This window comes from Carcharhinus amblyrhynchos, chromosome 4, assembly GCF_965287045.1.
Source record: "Carcharhinus amblyrhynchos chromosome 4, sCarAmb.v2.hapA, whole genome shotgun sequence".
Lineage (NCBI taxonomy): Eukaryota > Metazoa > Chordata > Chondrichthyes > Carcharhiniformes > Carcharhinidae > Carcharhinus > Carcharhinus amblyrhynchos.
Genome location: NC_137327.1, coordinates 36,720,870 through 36,740,216, shown reverse-complemented (window position 1 = coordinate 36,740,216; position 19,347 = coordinate 36,720,870). Strand labels below are relative to the sequence as shown.

The 19,347-nt window shown below is 40.8% G+C and overlaps 1 protein-coding gene across 1 annotated transcript; it reads left to right on the top strand.

The window, feature by feature from the left end:
• The first annotated feature begins 566 nt into the window (after positions 1 to 566).
• snx20 (sorting nexin 20) lies at positions 567 to 18,631 on the top strand. Its single transcript, XM_080188110.1, has 4 exons — positions 567 to 717; positions 7,512 to 7,689; positions 8,896 to 9,047; positions 17,812 to 18,631. The coding sequence occupies exons 2-4, from the start codon at positions 7,524 to 7,526 to the stop codon at positions 18,481 to 18,483; spliced, it is 990 nt and encodes a 329-aa protein (XP_080044236.1). The 5' UTR covers positions 567 to 717; positions 7,512 to 7,523; the 3' UTR covers positions 18,484 to 18,631.
• The last annotated feature ends 716 nt before the right edge of the window (positions 18,632 to 19,347 follow it).

Below are 19,347 nucleotides of genomic sequence, written 5' to 3'. Positions count from 1 at the left end.
AGGTCTCTCTGTGTGTGGAGTTTGCACGTTCTCCACATTTCCTCCAGGTGCTCTGGTTTCCTCCTGTGGTCAAAAAATGCGTGGATTAGGTTGATTGGCCATGTGAAATTGCCCCTTAATGACAGGGGAATTAGTAGGGTAAATACCTGAGTTTACAGAGATAGGGTCTAGGTGGGACTTGATAGGCTGAATGGCCTCCTTCTGCACTGGAAGGCTGCTATGAAAGATCAGATTATGAAAGATAATTCATATCTATTTATAAAATGCTTTCTTATTCCAAAATTAAGAGTTTTGACCATGGCCTAGGTGCTTCCTCTTTCGCTGACATCACTGAAAACCCAATTATTGCCAATTCTTTTCAACTAATATCCTCGGTTTCTTCATCCTACTGTCAATGGGAATAGTTTCTCCCTATTTACTGTTTATCTTTTATCTATCTTTCGATTTAGTATGTGTCCCTTTAAGCAAACGGCTCAGAACTATTTTCCTTTGTATAAACCCCTCCCTTGTAGGAAGTGATTAGTTTAGCAGGGCATAGCTTCTGTTTTTTTTAACCATGTAAAGCAAAGTGTCTTTATCATAGTTGCGTGCTTCCACAGAAAAACATTGTGGTATCGTAAAACTGAAAGCACACTTCAGTTCTTCACATCTAGCATCACAGCAAAGTCCGAGTCTGCTTTGACGCACTAGCTCCAGGACAGGATCGAGATACTAAAGGTTAGTGTATGTTTCTACCTCAGTGTTTCCTATTTTGCAAATTGCAACAATAACAAACAAAGAACAAAGAACAATACGGCACAGGAGCAGGTCGTTCGGCCCTCCAATCCTCCATTGATCATGTGTTCCTAACTAGACCATTGTTTGTGTCCCTCTATTCCCATTCTGTTCATGTGGCTATCTAGATAAGTCTTAAATGATCCTAGTGTGTCTCTCAACCACCTTGCTTGGTAGTGTATTCCAGGCCCCACCACCCTCTGTGTAAAATACATCCCCGCATATCTGTATTGAACCTTGCCCCCCCTTACCTTGAACCTGTGACCCCTTGTGTTCGTCATTTCTGACCCGGGAAAAAGTTTCCAACTGTTCACCCTATCTATGCCCTTCATAATTTTATAAACTTCTATTAGGTCGCCCCTCAACCTCCGTCTTTCCAGGGAGAACAACCCTAGTTTACTCAATCTTACCTCATAGCTAAGATCCTCCATACCAGGCAACATCCTGGTAAATCTTTTCTGCACTCCCTCTAAAACCTCCACGTCTTTCTGGTAGTGTAGTGACCAGAACTGGGCGCAGTATTCCAAATGTGGCCTAACCAACGTTCTATATAACTGTATGTAAGAACGTGTAACTACTGCGTGAAAATAATTTGAAGTTTTGATTTTCGCTTCTTTTCTTCAGTACTTAAAATATGCAGAGGACTATTTAATATATTTTGTGTTTAATATATTTTGAGGAAATGTTACTGGAATTAAGGAAGTATAACGGTTTTGTTGTGCGTGGGAGGGACCTGTTGCTTTGGGCTCTGCACAGCAAATATTCAGTTCTGGCAATGATGGGACATTGTAGTCACAAGTGAGATTTTAGATTTATTTTTTAATGGGCACACGAATCTAATTTTAAACTGTATTCACATGTAAATAATCATCTTGCTTGTAGTAAAATTACTAATAAATGAACACTTTCCAGAAATTAAAGAAAATTAATTTGCTGTTCATAGTCTATTCTAGAATGTTTGTTAGAATGGTTGTAAATTCTGAAAGACACAACAGACTGGACTCTTTTCTCTGGCATATTAGTGGCATATTAGAATTTAAGATGATATAGGGGTTTGATTGGATTACAGTGTCTAAAACTATGGGTCTTGCCTGAAAGGTCATTGCTCATAAATCAAATAGGATATTCAGGGGGAACTTTTGTTACTCTTTGGTGAGAATATAATGCTGCCACATGGAGGTTTTGAGGCTTTTAAGGGGAAGCTAGGAAAGTGAATGAAAGAGAAAGGAAGAGAAGGACATGTTGATAATGTGAAATTTTGTAAGGTAAGTGGAGGTTCATGAAGAATAAACACCAGCATGAACTGTTGGGTCACATTAGCGGCATGGTGGCAAAGTGGTTAGCACTGCTACCTCACAGTGCCATTGACCCAGGTTCGATTCCTGCCTCGGGCCACTGTCTGTGTGGAGTTTGCATAATCTCCCTGTATCTGCGTGGGTTTCCTCTGGGTGCTCCAGTTTCCTCCCACATTCTAAAGATGCATGGGTTAAGTTGATTGGCCATGATTAATTGCCCCTTAGTGTCAGGGGGACGAGAAGGGTAAATATGTGGCGCTTCGGGGATAGGATCTCGGTGGCATTGTTGTTGGTGCAAACTCAATGGGCCAAATGGCCTCCTTCTGCTCTGTAAATTCTATGATTTATATGTTGGGGGGAATTTCCCTGTCCCACCTGCCACAGGAATTATAACAGGCAGGGGACAGATCATGCAAAGGTCTATTGATTTTGGGCGGGATTTCCCGGTTTTGGGGTGAACACGGTCAGAAAGTCCTACCCGTTGAGTTGAAAATTCTGTGCAGTTATACAATCAGCCCACATAGCATTCACACACAGCATTGGTTTCCTTGTAATCGACTATGTCCTGGGCCAGGCGGATCCAAGCATTTTACCCTCATGGGCCCTTTAGCTGCACCCATGCACCAGTTTAATGAACCCTTCCCTTCATTTTCACTACGTATATAATCAGATCTTTCTGTACAGTTTCATCTACCATTAAAGTAAAATGCTAGCAACTGCTCATTTGGAACTTTCAGTGCCGTGAAGTTCAAGCAGAGCAAGTTAGCAGTAAAATAGAAGATTTTTTTGAACTGGGTTGTTAGGACTCATCAGTCCCAAGTGATCATTCCAGCGTACCTAGTCCACTAGATGCTCAGGGGGGCAACTAAAAGGTCAATCGAGATTCTGCGCATTTTCAACATGGTTGTAAAAGCAAGTTTCGGGGACTTCTGCTCAACAATTACAGGAGTTTCTGGAGATTATTACCAAAGTGTTTTATTTAACAATATTTACATAAAAGACATGTCAAATATGCATCCATGTGGAAACACAGGAAATGGCTTGCCTATGAGTAAAATCTAAAGACTTAGTTGCACTTGCCGACTGTGCCGCAGATGAATTTATATTGTCAGGTGTCAGGAGCTGCAAACAAGTATTTTTTTCATTTGGCATAGTCACTTCCTCTTTTGAAGCATTTTTACATATGGTAGATGGGCTTGATTAAATTACTGTTGTCAATCTTTTGATTGGCTGGACAATTAACTCTTAAACCTTGTCTTCAACCAAAGGAGATCTATTGCTTTGGAATTTGTTCCCAATCACAGAATAGATTTTTAGGAACCAGTATGAAAAAGTAAACAGGTAAATAAAGAAAAGTTTATGTTAATTCTGAAGTTAAAATGGAATGTTAAGATTAGGTTGAGATAAACCAAATTAAAATCCTAATAATCAATATTGCCGCAGACAGGCAAACCTGTCTGACTCAGGTTGAACGACTGAGGCCTCAGCAGAAGCTTAACACTTACTACCAGACATATGATTCTGGAATCAAATAGACCCCAAAGGGACTCAACCAACCCACTACTCTTAACCCTACCCCAAACCTACCACCACACATGGAGAGTAGCCAACATTTGTCATTAGATAATTGAACAAGGCACTAGAAGAAGATGTGGTATCAGGAAATACACCCAACATTCTGTGAAAAAGGTGCAAGGTGTATAGCGCAGCATTGGAATAAAAATAATAGTTAAAACTGTGGAGTTTCAGCAGTAACTGTTTGTCTCTTCACAGCCCAATCACAGTGGGCATCGAACCCTGAATATATTAGCCTTTGAGCTTGCTCCGACATTTGATAACATCAATTATCTGATTGTGGCCACAACTCCACGTTCCTTCCTACCCTTTGACTCCCTTGTTACTTAAGAATTTATCTATCTCTGCCTGAAAAATATTCAATGACTGTGCCTCCACCACACTCAATGGAAGAGAGTTCCAAAGACTTACAACCCTTTAAGAGAAAAAAATTATCTTCATTTCAGACTTAAATCGCCGGCCCCTTAATTTTAAAGGGAAAACGATCTTTTCAGTATCCATCTTGTTAAGTCCCCGCAGAATCTCACATCTTTCAACAAGATCACCTCTCATTCTTCTAAATTTCATTGGATACAGGCTCAATGTCCAACCTTTCTTCATAAGTTAACACCCTCATCCCAGTTATCAATTGAGTGAACATTCTCTGAATGTCTCAAATGCATTTATGTCCTTTTTTTAGAAAATGGAGACCAAAATTGTACAAAGTGCAGTAAACATCCATAATTTTATCTTCCATCCCCTGACAATAATCCACGTTTCAGTTGCCATACTAATCACTAGTTATATCTGTTTACCAACTCTTTATGATTCATGTACCAGGACGCCCAGGTCCCTCTGAGTCTCAGAGTTCAGCAATCTCTCACCTTTTCAATAACGTGCAGCTTTTCTATTCTTCCTGCCAAAGTGGTTAAGTTCACATTTACCCACATTATAATCCATTTGCCAATTTTTTGCCCACTCACTGAGCCTATCTATATCCATTTGCAGATTGTTATATCTGCTTCACAGCTTCCTATTTTTGTGTCATCAACAAATTTAGTAACCATATGTTTGATCCCTCCTTCCATCTCACTGATATAAATTATAAACAATTGAGGTCCAGCACTGATCCCTGTGGAATTCCAATTATCACATCTTGCCAACCTGTAAATGACCCACTTATGCTGACTCTCTGTTTCCTTTTCGATAACCAAATCTCTATCCATGCTAATATGTTACATGCAATGTCAGAAAGCCTTATTTTGTATGGCATGATGTAACACCTTGTCAAATACCTTCTGGAAATCTAAATATGGTGCATCCATGCTGTTTGTTAATTCTTCAACGAACTCCAATGTATTAGCCAAATGTAATTTCCCTTTCATAAAACCATGTTGGCTCTGTTTGATTACATTTAATTTTAGGAGTCTAAGATTGACCCAGTAACGTCCATATATTAATTTTCAAAATTTGAGCTTTTGACTGGCTAATTTTCTCCAATTATTGTCTGTTTACTTCAATACTGAGACTCAGAGGAAGATATTATTGATGACCAGTGTTTAAACTGGAATGGAGCAAGGTGAAAAGTGTGGGCAAAAAACACACATGGGGAAAAGAAATAGAATGGCCAGAAGTGCCTAATTGAAGAACAAGAAATAATTATGTGACAAAAATAATATTCGAGTTAGAATTAGGCAGACAATAGGAGGTATTGGTGAGAGAAATCAAAGGGATTTCTCATGGGCGCATTCTCACGGAATTTAGGACACATTGGGCCCAATTTTACCATTTTGATTCTAAGTGCTTATTCTAGGCACAACTTGGAAAACTGCTCTCAGGCGCCCCCATACACACTTAGCCTGAAAAAAAAATCATGTGTCTGAATCATGCTGTGAGCCCGAAATGCTGCATCTCCAATTGGAGATTTGAGCTGCGCATGTGCAGTGAAAAAGAAAATTGAAAAACACGCCCCTGTTACATCTCTCCCAGGCCGCAAAAAGCAATAAAGCAGCTCAGGAGCAATGGCTCCCACAGAGATTGCCCCACAACATAACTGTCCCCCTTATCCACCCACATTCCCTCTACCACCCAGGCCAATCATAACCCCTGCCGTCCCTCGCTCCACTGATCAGTCGCAGAGTGGCAGTGGTTCCCCCACCCCCTACCCCCCCCATTCCCCACCAGATATCCATCTGGCCTCCCTCCACCACCACCCCCCTCCCCAACAGAGATACATCTGATCCATCTTCCATGCCCCTCCCCCCCACTAGAGAACGATTGGGCCTCCCTTCTCTCCCACCACACCCCCACCCTGCCAGAATACCATTTGGCTCCAGTTTCCCATCACCCCTCCACCAGGGAACGATTTGGCCTCCTCCTCCTCCTCCTCCACCCCCCCCCCGCCCCACCGGACATATATCTGACCACCTCCCTCCTCTCTCCCTACCACCAGAGAACGATCAGGCCTCCCTCTTCCCCCACCCCTCCAGAGATACATCTGACCCGTCTCCTTCCCCCCTGCCAGAAAATGATCGGACCTCCCTCCACCACCCCTCTCTCCCCGCACTCACCAGAGAATGATCTGGCCTGTCTCCGTTCTCCCCACCACCGATCTGACTCAGAGTGCTGCTGGAAGCTCTAAACGTACCTCTTCAGAAGCTGGAGCACCTGAAACAGACCTTTGCCGAGCATGTCTGTTTCACGCAATGGTAAAGGGGGAAATGCTGGTTAAGTTGGGTGGGCTGCCCATTGATTCAACTTAAATGCATGTAAATTGCTGTTGTGCCTGTTTCAGGCCGATTCAGTTCGAATCGTGGCCATTTTGGTAAAGTGGGTGTCTGCGTGGACACGGGTGCGGATCGCGCTAATTGCTTCACACCTGACTATATCAAATTTTTGCGCCTGAAAACGGGCCTGATGCAATCGTAAAATTGAGCCAATTGGGCAGGATTTTATGGCCTTGCTCATCCCAAAACCATAAAACCCTACCTGAGGTCAGCAGACCTTCCCATGCTCCGCTCTTTGCCAATTCTTGTGGAGATGGGACAGTACAATTCCATCTCTGTGTCTCAAGAAATACAAAAGATCCGATATTCACATCGCACCCAAAACTGGTTGTGATCCATGTGGTGAAAGCCAAGGCACACCAGGACAGTGAGGCTTGGGGCCCATTCTAACTTTGTTTTTAGACATCATCATAATTGTGGCAAACTGGGAGCACCAATCTGGTGACCTATGCAATCGATCCACCTTAGTCCTCCAAGTTAGACTGGCTCAAAGCACAAAGAAACTGTCTTGTCTGTCTCAGTTCAGTTCCAGGAATCTTTTAGTTTATTAATTTATTAAGCTAACAAGTAGGCTTACATTAATACTGCAATGAAGTTACTGTGAAAATCCCCCAGCTGCCACAGTCTGATGCCTGTTCAGGTGCACTGAGGAAGAATTTAGCAAGCCAATGCCCCTAACCAGCATGTCTTTTGGACTGTGGGAGGAAACCAGAGTATCCGGGGAAACCCACGCATACACGAGGAGAACGTGCAGACTCTGCACAGATAGTGACCCAAGCTGGGAATTGAACCTGGGTTCCTGGTGATGTGAGGTAGTAGGACGAACCAGTGTGCCATCGTGCTGTCCCGTTAAGCACCTTGAGAAAGTTCTGAGAATATAAATGCATATTTTTATTTTGTTCATTCTTTTAGATAAGTGAAAAGAATAAGTCCTCCAAATTAGGACTTGAATTTCAAATATATATGCCGGGGTAAAGATACTGAATTTACAATACTGCTCATCTACAGCTCAGCAACCTTTTGTAGATAATACAAATCAATCGGCCATCCATAGATTCACTTCAGATTTAAAAATATAATGTTGTGCATTTACTGTGCGCAGGTTGTTAAAACTATGGAAGAGAACGAACAACACAATTCATCAGTGAACAACAAACTTTCATCTGCATTTTGCAATTACAAGCCTACTAAGGAAGAAAGTGTTACCGGCGTTAGGCATACGGTTCCCAGTGCACAAGGATGCAATACAACGGGTGGAGTTTCATTACCAAAGAAAGAAGGTGAGAGAGGTGGTGTATCTGAAAGATAGTTTTACACTTGCATTTAATACTAAATTATGTTATTGTTGTGCAATTTGAATGCTTTCCAACCCTTTCAGGATTTCTATCCAAATCTTGTTAGCTTCTCTTATGTTTGGTTTTATAAGTAAAATAGCACAAGACATTGAACAGAAGTGAATTGTTCCCCCCAAACTTTGGAACAGACAGGGCAGCATGTTGGCACAGCATATTAAAACAACAGACCAGCAGGTTTTTCTGCCTCTGAGCTCAACAGCCGAAGGTGTTCCGCTTACTCAGTTCAATGAACAGAACCTCCACTCACCAGAGCAGAAAATCCCATCTGCTGAGGCAAGAACGATCCAGGATTGTGGTTATAAAGATCTTTATGGGTGGGATGGAAAGCAAAAATGGGCACTAAAAAAAATAAACAAGATTGAGTTTCATACAAAGGGGCATTGAACATAAAAGGAAATTATGTTGATTTAAAAAGGAATTGGTTATGCCACTGATGTAATATTGTGTGCAGTTTTGGGCAGGCCATTTTAGGAAATATACTATCATGGAAGATTCGGCAGAATAATTCGAGAAATGAGGATAAAAGAAGTTTGAGAAACATTTTTTCTCAACGACAGAAAATGTTAAGGAAGACAAATAATGTACAGTTTTAAAATGGAGAGGTTGATAAAATGTAAACAGTGAAATACCAGTCTCACTGTGGCAAATTAGTAACACGTGGCATGGACTCCAGAATTTCACCAGAATGATGTTAAAAATTTCAGGATTGTTTTTCATATGGCATTATGAGAATACAGAAGTTTTTGCTACAAGTAACTATTCAAGCAGAGTCTATAACGTGGTTTAAAGGGGAGCTGGATAAACATTCGGAAAGGAATATAAGAAGATAACAGTACATGGGAAAAGATTGGATAGCTTCTGTTGGAGAGCTAGTTTGGCTATAGGTGCAATAGGCCAAAAGGCTTCCATTTGTCCTTTAGTTTCTATTATCCTACAGAGTGATAGGTCACGGGTATACCAACATTGGGTATCTGCCATAAGTGTTCTATCAAAATCCAGCACAACAAAGAATTGAAATAATATGTTGATGAAGTTACAGGGTTGATTTCAAGCCACAAAAAGTTGAACATGTAACTGATGTTTCAATAAGCTAAAAACACATGCACTCTCTACGTTATCTCTCTTTCTTAGCTCCTTACAGCACAGCAGTCCCGGAAGCTACACTAACCACAAAGCAACTGTTGCAGTACTGGAATGCTGTAAATAAGAAGGTGAAACCAATCCGACTGCTCTTTGAAATACCAGAAACTAGAACTGTGGAAGATCAGGGGTCTAAATATGTGGTAAGTTGCAATCAGTAAACTGAATTACATGTAATTATACAGCAGCTAATGGACAAAAAATAATTACAAGGTGTGCAAAGGCTATTGGACCAAAATATCAAGCTGGTTACAAGTGATATCTGAAATTTCACATTAAATCATAGTCTTGGGGATATATAGAATCACAGCATCATTGACTACCTACAGTTCAGAAGCAGGCCATTTGGTCCATCAAGCCTGCACTGACAACATAAGAACATAAGAAATAGGACAACAATCCCACCTTGGCCCTAACCCCGTAACATCACATTACTAATCCCCCTAACATTAAGGAGCAATTTAGCACGGCCAATCAAACTAACTTGCCCATTTCTGGACTGTGGGAGGAAACTGGAGCACCTGGAAGAAACCCACACAGTCACGGGGAGAATGTGCAAACTCCACATAAACAGTCACCCAAGCCGGGAATCGAATTCGGGAACCTGGTGCTGTGAGACATCAGTGCTAATAATTGTGCAACCGTGCCACCTAAAAATTGCCACTTTGGGTGTAATTGACAGATCTGGGTGCAAATTGCACTGTTTTTCCAAATTGAAGTTATGGTTAAGCATCCACTCAAACTTTCTGGCATGATCACAAATGTAAAATCGTCCGTGAGCCAGTGCAGCATAATAGAATGTAATTGTCTATCCTTGTTGGGGAAAAAAAACCCACTGATGTACTTCAAGAATGGTGACATGATGCAATTGTATTAATGAAACTGAAAATGGGTTCAACTCAGACACATGTATTTTAACTAGAGTTTCCTATCATCAAGTTTTACTGGTTTTGAATCACCCAAAATAATTGGCATGGATTTGGCAGCCAGTGGTCAAATGATGGCACTTGCCATCTTGAAGAAAGCTGCATGCTAAAATTTAATGATCTAATCTTTGCTGCTGTTAATTTTAATTCCAGTGCTCACTATCGCTGGCATCTAACATCAGTGATGTTGTCAAGAGCCCAAGTAACCAATCACATTGAACGGTTCTTGTGGACAGAAAATAAAATGCATTGAAAATCCCAACGGATAACATTTGTTGCATTGTAGCCAAGTCTCTGACTTGCCTCAATAGGTCAAATACAGGTCGCAAGGAAGATTGCCACAGAATGAAGGAATCCTGACTCCTAACAGAATAACAGGCATTCATAGAACATAGAAGATTATCGTGCAGTACATGCCGTTTATCTTTCAATGTTGCGCCGACCTGTGAAACGAATCTAAAGCCCACCTGACTTATGTTCCACTATCATCCATACGCTTAACCAATGACCCTTTAAACGCCCTTAATGTTGACGAGTCCACTGCTATTGCAGGAAGGGCATTCCACGCCCTTACTACTCTGTGAGTAAAGAACCTATCTCTGACATCTGTCCTGCATCTATCACCCCTCAATTTAAAGCTATGTCCCCTCGTACTAGTCATCAACATCTGAGGAAAGAGATTCCCACTGCCCCCCCATTTTATCCTCTGATCATCTTGTATGCCTCTATTAAGTCACCTCTTAACTTTCTTCTCTAACAAAAACAGCCTCAAGTCACTCTGCCTTTCCTCATAAGACTTACCTGCCATACCAGGTAACATCCTGGTAAATCTCCTCTGCACCCTTTCCAATGCTTCCACATCCTTTCTTTAATGCGGCAACCAGAACTGTATGCAGTACTCCAAGTGCGGCTGCACCAGAGTTTTGTACAGCTGCATTTGTAAGATGGTCTGTGGTCACACACCGCTGGGCGGAATCCCATTTGGTTCATGGAAATGGCCTAATTGACATGAAGCTCATGCAAAGCAGTGTAGCATGATCGTGCATGCGTGTACGTGCATGTTTGTGTATAATCAATAGGACCCTTTACCATATGGAAGCCTGCAGTTTTACGCAACCCCTCATCCTTCCTCTGTCTGCTTGTGTTTTGGGAAGAGGGAATGTGGTGAAGATGTTCCTCTGTGTATAGAAAACCTCAGTTACTTCCCATATGCAGTGTAGTGCTTATATCTTCAGCAGCAGTCTGGAAGGAGCCAGAATATAAGACTTAAGAGCCACCGTCATTTTGCCAGTCAGGGGCAATGCTATCTTTACCCTGATCTGAGGCAGAAGCTATAGCTGCAATAGTCAGCAGATTTGAATCACAGCCTTCTTAGTGCGGGTAAAAGATGTCTCAAGAATGAGTCTTTGTTAAAGTTGAGACAAGAGAATTTCTTCAGGCAAACTCTTGGATACTTATTACGGACTGAAGCTTTTGGTGACCAATATGATTCTATCTGATTGGCCTGTATTATTCTCCTGGTCTTCTACGTACTTTTGTTTCAAAATCCCTGGGTGAGATTCTCAGAGTGCTTTTGCTACAGGCAGAAATCCCATTATAGCTGTTAACTCTGAGACGGCATTTCAGGATGTATAGCAGTGAGATCACAGTTTGTGATCTTCTCTGCCTCCTCCCTCCCTTGATCCCGGCTAGCGATATAATCAGGTTCACGCCCAGAAAGAGCAAAAACATGTTTTCCAAGTATTTAAATATCATTACCTGGTTTAGCAGCATTGCTTCTGGGATCATTAATTCCCCACCCCAAACCACACCCCAATGTAACTTTACCCTGGTGGGAATCACTACTTGTTTTTAAAAATGCAAACCGGTCGTAATGTATTTAAAATCCAACAACAGAATCTAGTAGATCAGTGGTGGGCAATCTGCAGCCTGGGTTGTTGCCTGTTGGCCCTGCACAGAGATGTCACATTCTGCTGGTTTCCATCCATATTTTTTCCCCCTATTGGTATGATTGATGTGATATGCCCGTAAAGCAAAGTGCATACTGATTGCATACAACATTGACTGTAAGAATCATGCGCTCCCTCTGCATCCAATCAAGCATAAATATTTATCTTACTTCTTGCCATTTGAAGTTCTATAAATATATGAATGATTAAGGATTTTCTATTACTTGTTATGAAATGTGTATTAAATATTTTCAATCTTATTCAAAGGGTCATAGCGATCTTGCGGTCCACTGAGATGAAGGAGAACAGTCACTAGTGTAGGTTACCATCGCTGTATAACTGCTAACACTAAGTTCTTTCTTCTGCTTCTGAGAATTGCCTCCTCCTAGAATACGCTTCATACCATTTATGGCTTCACCTGTTACGGCCATTGGATCCACCTCAAACTAATTTTACTGAAAATGATTGGCAGATGGTATGGTGCCATTTTGAAACCACTTCCTCATTAATAAGAGAAAATTGCAACGTGTTAAATGCCTTAAATTCCATTTTAAGGAACGAAAAGAGGAATAGTGAGCTTCCGGGGGAAATTCAATGTCCAGTTGAACACACAGACTAGAGTTTTGTGTTAAAGAGAAAGGAGAATGTTGGTTAACTATGAAGAATGTTGTTTGTTTATATTTTTTAAACCCTATTCTGCACTGCGTAAGTCTTCAGTAATTTGCTCTCAGGGATTGATACAGGATTCTGTGTTTTCATTTTAGTGGAATTTCTGTATTTGTTGGAGAAAGTACTGAGCAAAAAACAACCGACATACCCCAGGTTTGGTCTCTGGCCCAGTAAAATATATGGACAGGGAAGGAGGCATTTTGCATTTCATTTTTAATATCAAGGAAAAGGAATAGCTTCATCTGAACTGTTTTTACGTGAGCCAAATGCAATTGTTTAAAAAAATGATACCTGCTGAGAACAATAAACTGGACTGCGTGTGAGGTGGGGCGTGGGCGTGGGATGGGCCAGATGGGGATTCTGTGTGACAATGTTAGAAGGGGGAGGGGTGGCATTGAAGGGGATTAAGGTAGATTAAAGTGAGATGGCAGAGGTTAGGGACATGCGTGTCATCAGGGGCAAGAAGTGGGCATTCACCACTGCCGACTGGGGCAGGTCGTTCATCTTCCAGCATTGCATGCCTACCCTCTGAGTAAAGATCCTTGCGTAGACTGCCTTTGTCACTGCTTCCTGCGCCTCTGCTACCTGACCTAATGGCAGCCTCCTGCCGACTCTCGGGAAGAGGGTGGCCCTACCCTCCTCCACAGCTTCAGGCATCCTCGCCACCTCCAACTCGAGGAATCTGGGTGCTGACCTTTTCCGGTTATATGAATTGATAGTGCGGCTGAAAGGAGCGCCAAAATATTTCTCCTGCTTGTAGAGGGCTAACAGCTGAATCCCAACTGCAGTGAATCAGGCAGCAGACGTTGGGAAGTCTGCGTTAGACATATGGGGGCAGAATTGGCTCATTAACATACTCTGAACTGTGAGTGCAGATCGCTGGTAACACCAGTGAGACACCTTTTGGTTTTCCTGCTGGGATGGGCACTTTGTCCCAATTTGGGAGAATTGCAGCCATTATCTTTCCGCCTCACTGAGATTAGTTGGAATTTTAGCCATGTTGTGTGCTGATATTCCTTGGTTATTTTGCTTTCTTGCTGAAGTTGAATGAACTCCTTTTGTACATAGCTGACAAATTGGACTAAAATTTGTTGGGAGGTTGCATTGTGCAAGTGATGGGTTCACAGCACTCAGCTTTATTCATTAGTTAAAAATCCAGCAATTAGCGGAGTAAGAAAGATAGATGATGAGTTCCGAATTTGCTGGATGATTTGTACCCTTCCATCATTGGCCTTGCCAAAACCAATGATAAAAGCTCTTTCATGCCATTGGTCCCGCCACTAAACTTAATGGCAATTGTGAAATCCCTGGATTTACGACATTGTTAAGATTGATTCCCACAACAGTCACTTGTGACTGATAATCAATTTTGTGGAGGCCTCTGCTAAATGAAATGATTTCTGTTCCTTATATATCACTGAACTTTGGAGGCTTACCACAAGACCAGTGCAGCTGCGGTGTCTCAGTCCAGCAGACAGCGGTTTATTCTGAGAGATCTTTTAATCTGTTTATTTGTCTTGGCAGTCCTTCATGCTAGGCATGCCATCCACAGTTGCAAGGCAATTATTTTCAGAAGGCAAATCTGTTTGGACAGAAGCGTTCATTCATTCAGATGCAAGGGAAATGCATTTCTTTCAGAAAATAACATGTTGCGATGTAGTATCTGAGTGGTCTGAGACAGGATGGTGTAGGTGTAGCATGCTTAGCGAGGGGAAGGGTGATTTAATTGCTTCCAAAGCTCTGCACCACTGGTGTTTTTGTTGTCACATTCCTAGATCTGTTGTAAACTAATTGATAATGATTTATTGCTATGATTAATCAATAACTCCATCATATCAAGCAACTACCTAGATAGTAGAAGGCAAAATAAAAGGACCTTGGTATTTGTCTGTCTAGCAACTCCTATGTTCTTACTGCGCCCATGGGGTGTTCCATTGTTCCTGATCATGATTGATTGGTGTATTGGGGTTCTGAATTTCATAGACTAAGAACATTTGAACATAATACTTATTTTGCATACTATTCACTCACTAACTTTACAAAAAACAAAGCAAAAATCCTAAACACAAAATAGGGTTGCAATGCTTTTTTTCACTCCTTGTTCTTTTTAATATTTTCTTCCTTTACTTTTCTGCTTTTTTTCTTGTTTATAATCTACTGTCTTTATCTCACTTTATTCCTCTTTCTGTTTCTATTTTGTTTGACTCATTTCACCCTATTTCCTTGCTTTGCTTGATTTCCTTCTTTCTATTTTTTTTTATCGCTCAAGAACATCCCAGCTGTGGCATTTACACTACTGTACCATTATTGGATTGATGATCCAGCAATTTGTGGTGCTAGTATTATGCAATATCAAATGATGGGTATAAAAGTCCAATCAACATCATGCACTGCCTAATCCAGCATTACAGCAATTTCTGACCTCAGGTGTTATCGTTGCAGCGGTACACATTTATATTGCTCCTCTAACATAGCAAAATGTCCTAAGATGCATCATAGGAGTGTCAACAGACAAAATTTGACATCAAGTCAACAAAGAAGACAGTAGGAGTGGTGATCACATTCTTGATCAAAGAGGTAGGTTTTAAGGAATGTCTTACAGAAGGCAGAAGTCAAAGAGAAATTATGTTTGACATTTATTAGAGTTCTTGAGGATGTAACAAGCAGGGTGGATAAAGGGGGACGAGTAGATGTAGTGCATTTGGATTTCCAAAAAGTATTTGATAAAATTACCATATAAGGTAAGAGATTATAGCATTGTTGTCATATTTTAGCAAATATAGAGAACTGCCTAACTGAAAGGAAACTATTGGGACAAATTGGTCATTTTCAAGATGACAAAGTGGAACTAATAGAGTACCTCAGGGATCAGTGCTGCAGCCTCAAATATTTACAATCTATATTAATGACTGAGATGAAGGGACCAATTGTAATTTGCCAAATTTACTGATTACAAAAGAGGAGGAATTTCTTCAGCCGGAGGATGGTGAATTTATGGAATTCATTGCCACAGAAGGCTGTGAAGGCCAGGTCATTAAGTATATTTAAGTCAGAGGTAGGTAGATTCTTGATTTTACCACAATGGCCTATCATTATACTGTTATTAAAATAATAAATTTAAAGCGGAGCTCATAAGATCATAAGAAATAAGAACAGGAGTAGACCATTGAACTTGCTGGGTCATTCATGTTACATCTTCTGGTTCCCAGAATTTCAGAATAATCACACTTTTAGATTAAAAATACTGGGGTTTCATCAAGTATATTTTTTACAGCTTGCCATGTGTCTGGTGAACTGATACATTGCTGCTTGGCGTACGACTACAGTGCAGCAGTACATGTAGCACCCTGGATGTACATTCGCATAGCCATAAGAGCATAAGATGTAGGAGCAAAATTGGGCCATTTGACCCATCAAACCTGCTCCACCATTCAATCATGGCTATTAAGTTTCCTCCAGGTGGTCCAGTTTCCTTCCACAGTCCAAAAGATGTGCTGGTTAGGTCTGTTGGCCATGCTAAATGCTCCCTTAGTGTACCCGAAAGGGTGCTGGAGTGTGGCGACTAGGGGAAATTGCAGTGGTAATGTAAGCCTACTTATGACTAATGAATGAACAAATAAATAAACACTTATCCACAATGTTAAGGTGAGGACCTATTGTGAAAATGGTTTGGGCTTCTCGCTACGGCCATTGGCTGCCCATCAAATGTGTGCTCCATTTGAAAACAGTCACCCAACCCCAAGTGCTAAATTAGAGCACAATTGTGGAGGTTTGACAGCCAGATTTTTGATTTTACCTAGTCCACAACATAGTGGGCAGAATTCTCCAACCGTTCATGCCAGTGGGAATTTCTGGTTCTGCTGCAGTGAATGAAGATTTGGCTGAACGCCACATTCTCCATCCTTGCTTGCAGTGGGGTGTGAACAGCCAGACAATCTCAGCCACTCTCTATATATCAGCTGCTTTGAATTGCAAGGAACAAGTTGCATTCCAGAAGGTGTGTTGATGCACAACTGATTTGGCAAACCAGATGCATTAAAAACCCTCAAGTTTGATATATTGCTGCTGGAGGACTCAAGGAGAAATACATATAATGACCTCAATAGATGCTGCTAAGACTCATGGTCCACATTTGGCCAATGGAAACTGGCTGCTGACAGATATTATTAGATGGGGTCACTCTATGACAAAATACAAATTTATATTCCAGTTTGATGCTGGCATATCCTACAGGCCAAATGAAAGTAATTCATCTCCTCATCGTCAGTGTCACTGCAAATACATACTCAATTTTCAAATTGCCTCATATTTATTTGATACCAATGCTGTTTAAAAAGGACATGTGCAGCAGGATTTAATCCTTGACTTTCCAGTCATCGATGTTCAATGATAAAGCTACTCTACAAAGAAGGAAGAAACTTTTTTATGTTTAAAACATTCACATGGTGCTTAATCACAAGAAAACAAAACTTTTGAAAAAATATTGCTTTATTGCATATTGAATTATAATTTTCCCATCAGAGAAATCTACAAATGTTACATTTCCCTCCTCATATGGTTGTGCTATCAGGATGACAAGTCTGCACCAAACAGGAAAATCAGACATTATTCTTATTGTATAAATTGTTATGTGATCTTTACATCCCATTTGATAACACATTGGTAAGCCTTCATTAAAATGTCAATAAGCTCCGACCGTCGCCGTTGCATCTTCAGAGTTTTCTTCCATATAAGCTCTTGGTTCCAATGTGACATAATAGTGCAAATTCTATTGCCAATCACATTTGAATTCTAGACATTTCCAATTCTGTTTCTGAGTGCTTGTGGCCCTTATATTCCTCCCCAGGTGAATTCTACATCTTGTAGCACATATGCAGAAGTCTGCAACTGTTAGGTAGAAGAAAGTGTAAGAAATCTTCTACTTTGGTTAAAAAATCCATTTCATAGTTTGCTCTTTGCTTATATTGCAGATTGGAATAGTGCCCTTGGGGAGATATTTTCCTCCACTTGCTAATTCTGCTCCCTGCTTTATATTCACATCCATTTTTGTGCTAAAATTAGTTAGGGAGGAAAACATAGTCATTAATTAATAACACAAATCCCACAAACCTCAATGGGGTAGAGCTTCTGAATTGTATTTATGTAAAAAGGGATCTGAAATTCTCCAAAGGTGTTATGGTGCAGAATTCCAATTTTGCTTTGTGCCACATCAAATAGGCCAGCACTAAAGCTAGCAAAGACAATAAAATTGTACTGTCTGAGCCGCAAGAGTGTTTGTGGCATCTCTTTATTTTCTAATTAAACATGTGCCATTAGTTGGAACTGCTGACGACTATTCTGATCTATATTTTCTGCCTCCTCAGGTGTACAAAGTGGTGGTAATAAAGTCTGGCACCTATGACGGCAGCCAAGCTTATGTTGAACGGCGATACTCGGACTTTGAAAAATTACATAAAAACATTTTGAAGAATTTTAAAGAAGAGATAGAAGAAATCACATTCCCAAAGAAAATCGTGGCCAGGAACTTCGTGCAAGAGAAAATCACCGAGCGTAAATTGGCATTCATCGACTACTTACAACAGTTGTACGCGATCAAAGACATCCGTGAAACAGATGAATTTATTGAGTTCTTCTTCCTACCAGAGGTGCAAGAAGGATACTGCTGCCTTCGAAGTGGGCAGTATAGAAGAGCTTTGAATTGTCTTCTGAATGTACTTAGCTTGCAGGAAAAACTGTGTATGCGTTACGATGATCGGCCTGTTCTTACACTCAGCGCTATCAGTGTGTGCTGCAGGGATTTGGGTAATATAGAGGATGCCTACCAATTCTGTGAGAAAGGTGGCATTATTTTGCACAACCAGAGTCGCCACAAGTACCTTATCCCTTTGTTGAAGTTTCAGATAACTCTAGGCAATGATCTGGGCAAGAACATGAGAGACCTCCGACAAAAGGTCATTGAATTAGAGGAACTACATGGTTGCCAAGGCAACTTACCTTCACTGAAAGAGCTGGTGGTACAGGAATACATACATTAAAGTTTAAGTCCCCAGCTCCCAAAAAATTGTTTTTGTAAAGCTCAGTAAAAGGTTATTGCCACACTTCTGCTAAAATGTTTTTTGTGCACGTTTAAAAAATCTTACTAAGTGCAGTCAATTCTATCAAAAAAAGTAATTTTCCAATAAACAATGTAATAAATAATGTTCTCTCTCATTCTCTTGTGTGTGTATATATACATACAGATAAAGAAGTATAAGATCATCTGGAAGCTGTAGGGTGCATTGACCTTAAAACTTGGTTTCTCCGTAGATAGCCTGTCTTATGGATAATCTAAAACCCGGGCTTTGTGGTCTGGAAGAAATAGAAATTGAACTCCCTGATTTTTAAGTGGGCAAATAAGTAATACTGATCATTGTTTGGATTTACAATGAAGAACTGCTTGCAGTGGATTCTGGATTGAAAAATAACCTTTAAACAAGAAAATTAGCTATTGAAGCAAATGGATTATTGATCATTTGTAACCCCTCCAATCACCGCACACAATTATACTCTATGATTTCAATGCCATGAAATAGCTGACTTTAATTTATTGTTGCATCCAAAAGTCACTATAGATTGCGGGATTTGCTGGCCGCACTCACCTCAAAACAGGAACCCCACCCCGAGGTCAACGGACCTTTGTGGGCCCATTGATCTCAGGAGGGATTTTCCAGTTTTGGGATGAGCACAGACCTTATCCGCCCCCGTGCCTGCTACAGTTCCTATAACAGGGATGAGAAAATTTCCCCCAGAGTGTTCATTACAATGGTGATCTATTGAATGGAACTATGTTCCACTTTAATAGATCTCTGTAATTCTTTCCTTTGCAAAATTACAAAATTAGTTCAAACTCATTGTTGCAC

Excerpts from the sequence above, each read along its gene's own strand:
- snx20 (XM_080188110.1), top strand. The coding sequence starts at position 7,524 with ATGGAAGAGAACGAACAACACAATTCATCAGTGAACAACAAACTTTCA. Across the intron at positions 7,690-8,895 it reads TTCATTACCAAAGAAAGAAG|CTCCTTACAGCACAGCAGTC; the intron begins GTGAGAGAGGTG and ends TCTCTTTCTTAG. Across the intron at positions 9,048-17,811 it reads ATCAGGGGTCTAAATATGTG|GTGTACAAAGTGGTGGTAAT; the intron begins GTAAGTTGCAAT and ends CTGCCTCCTCAG.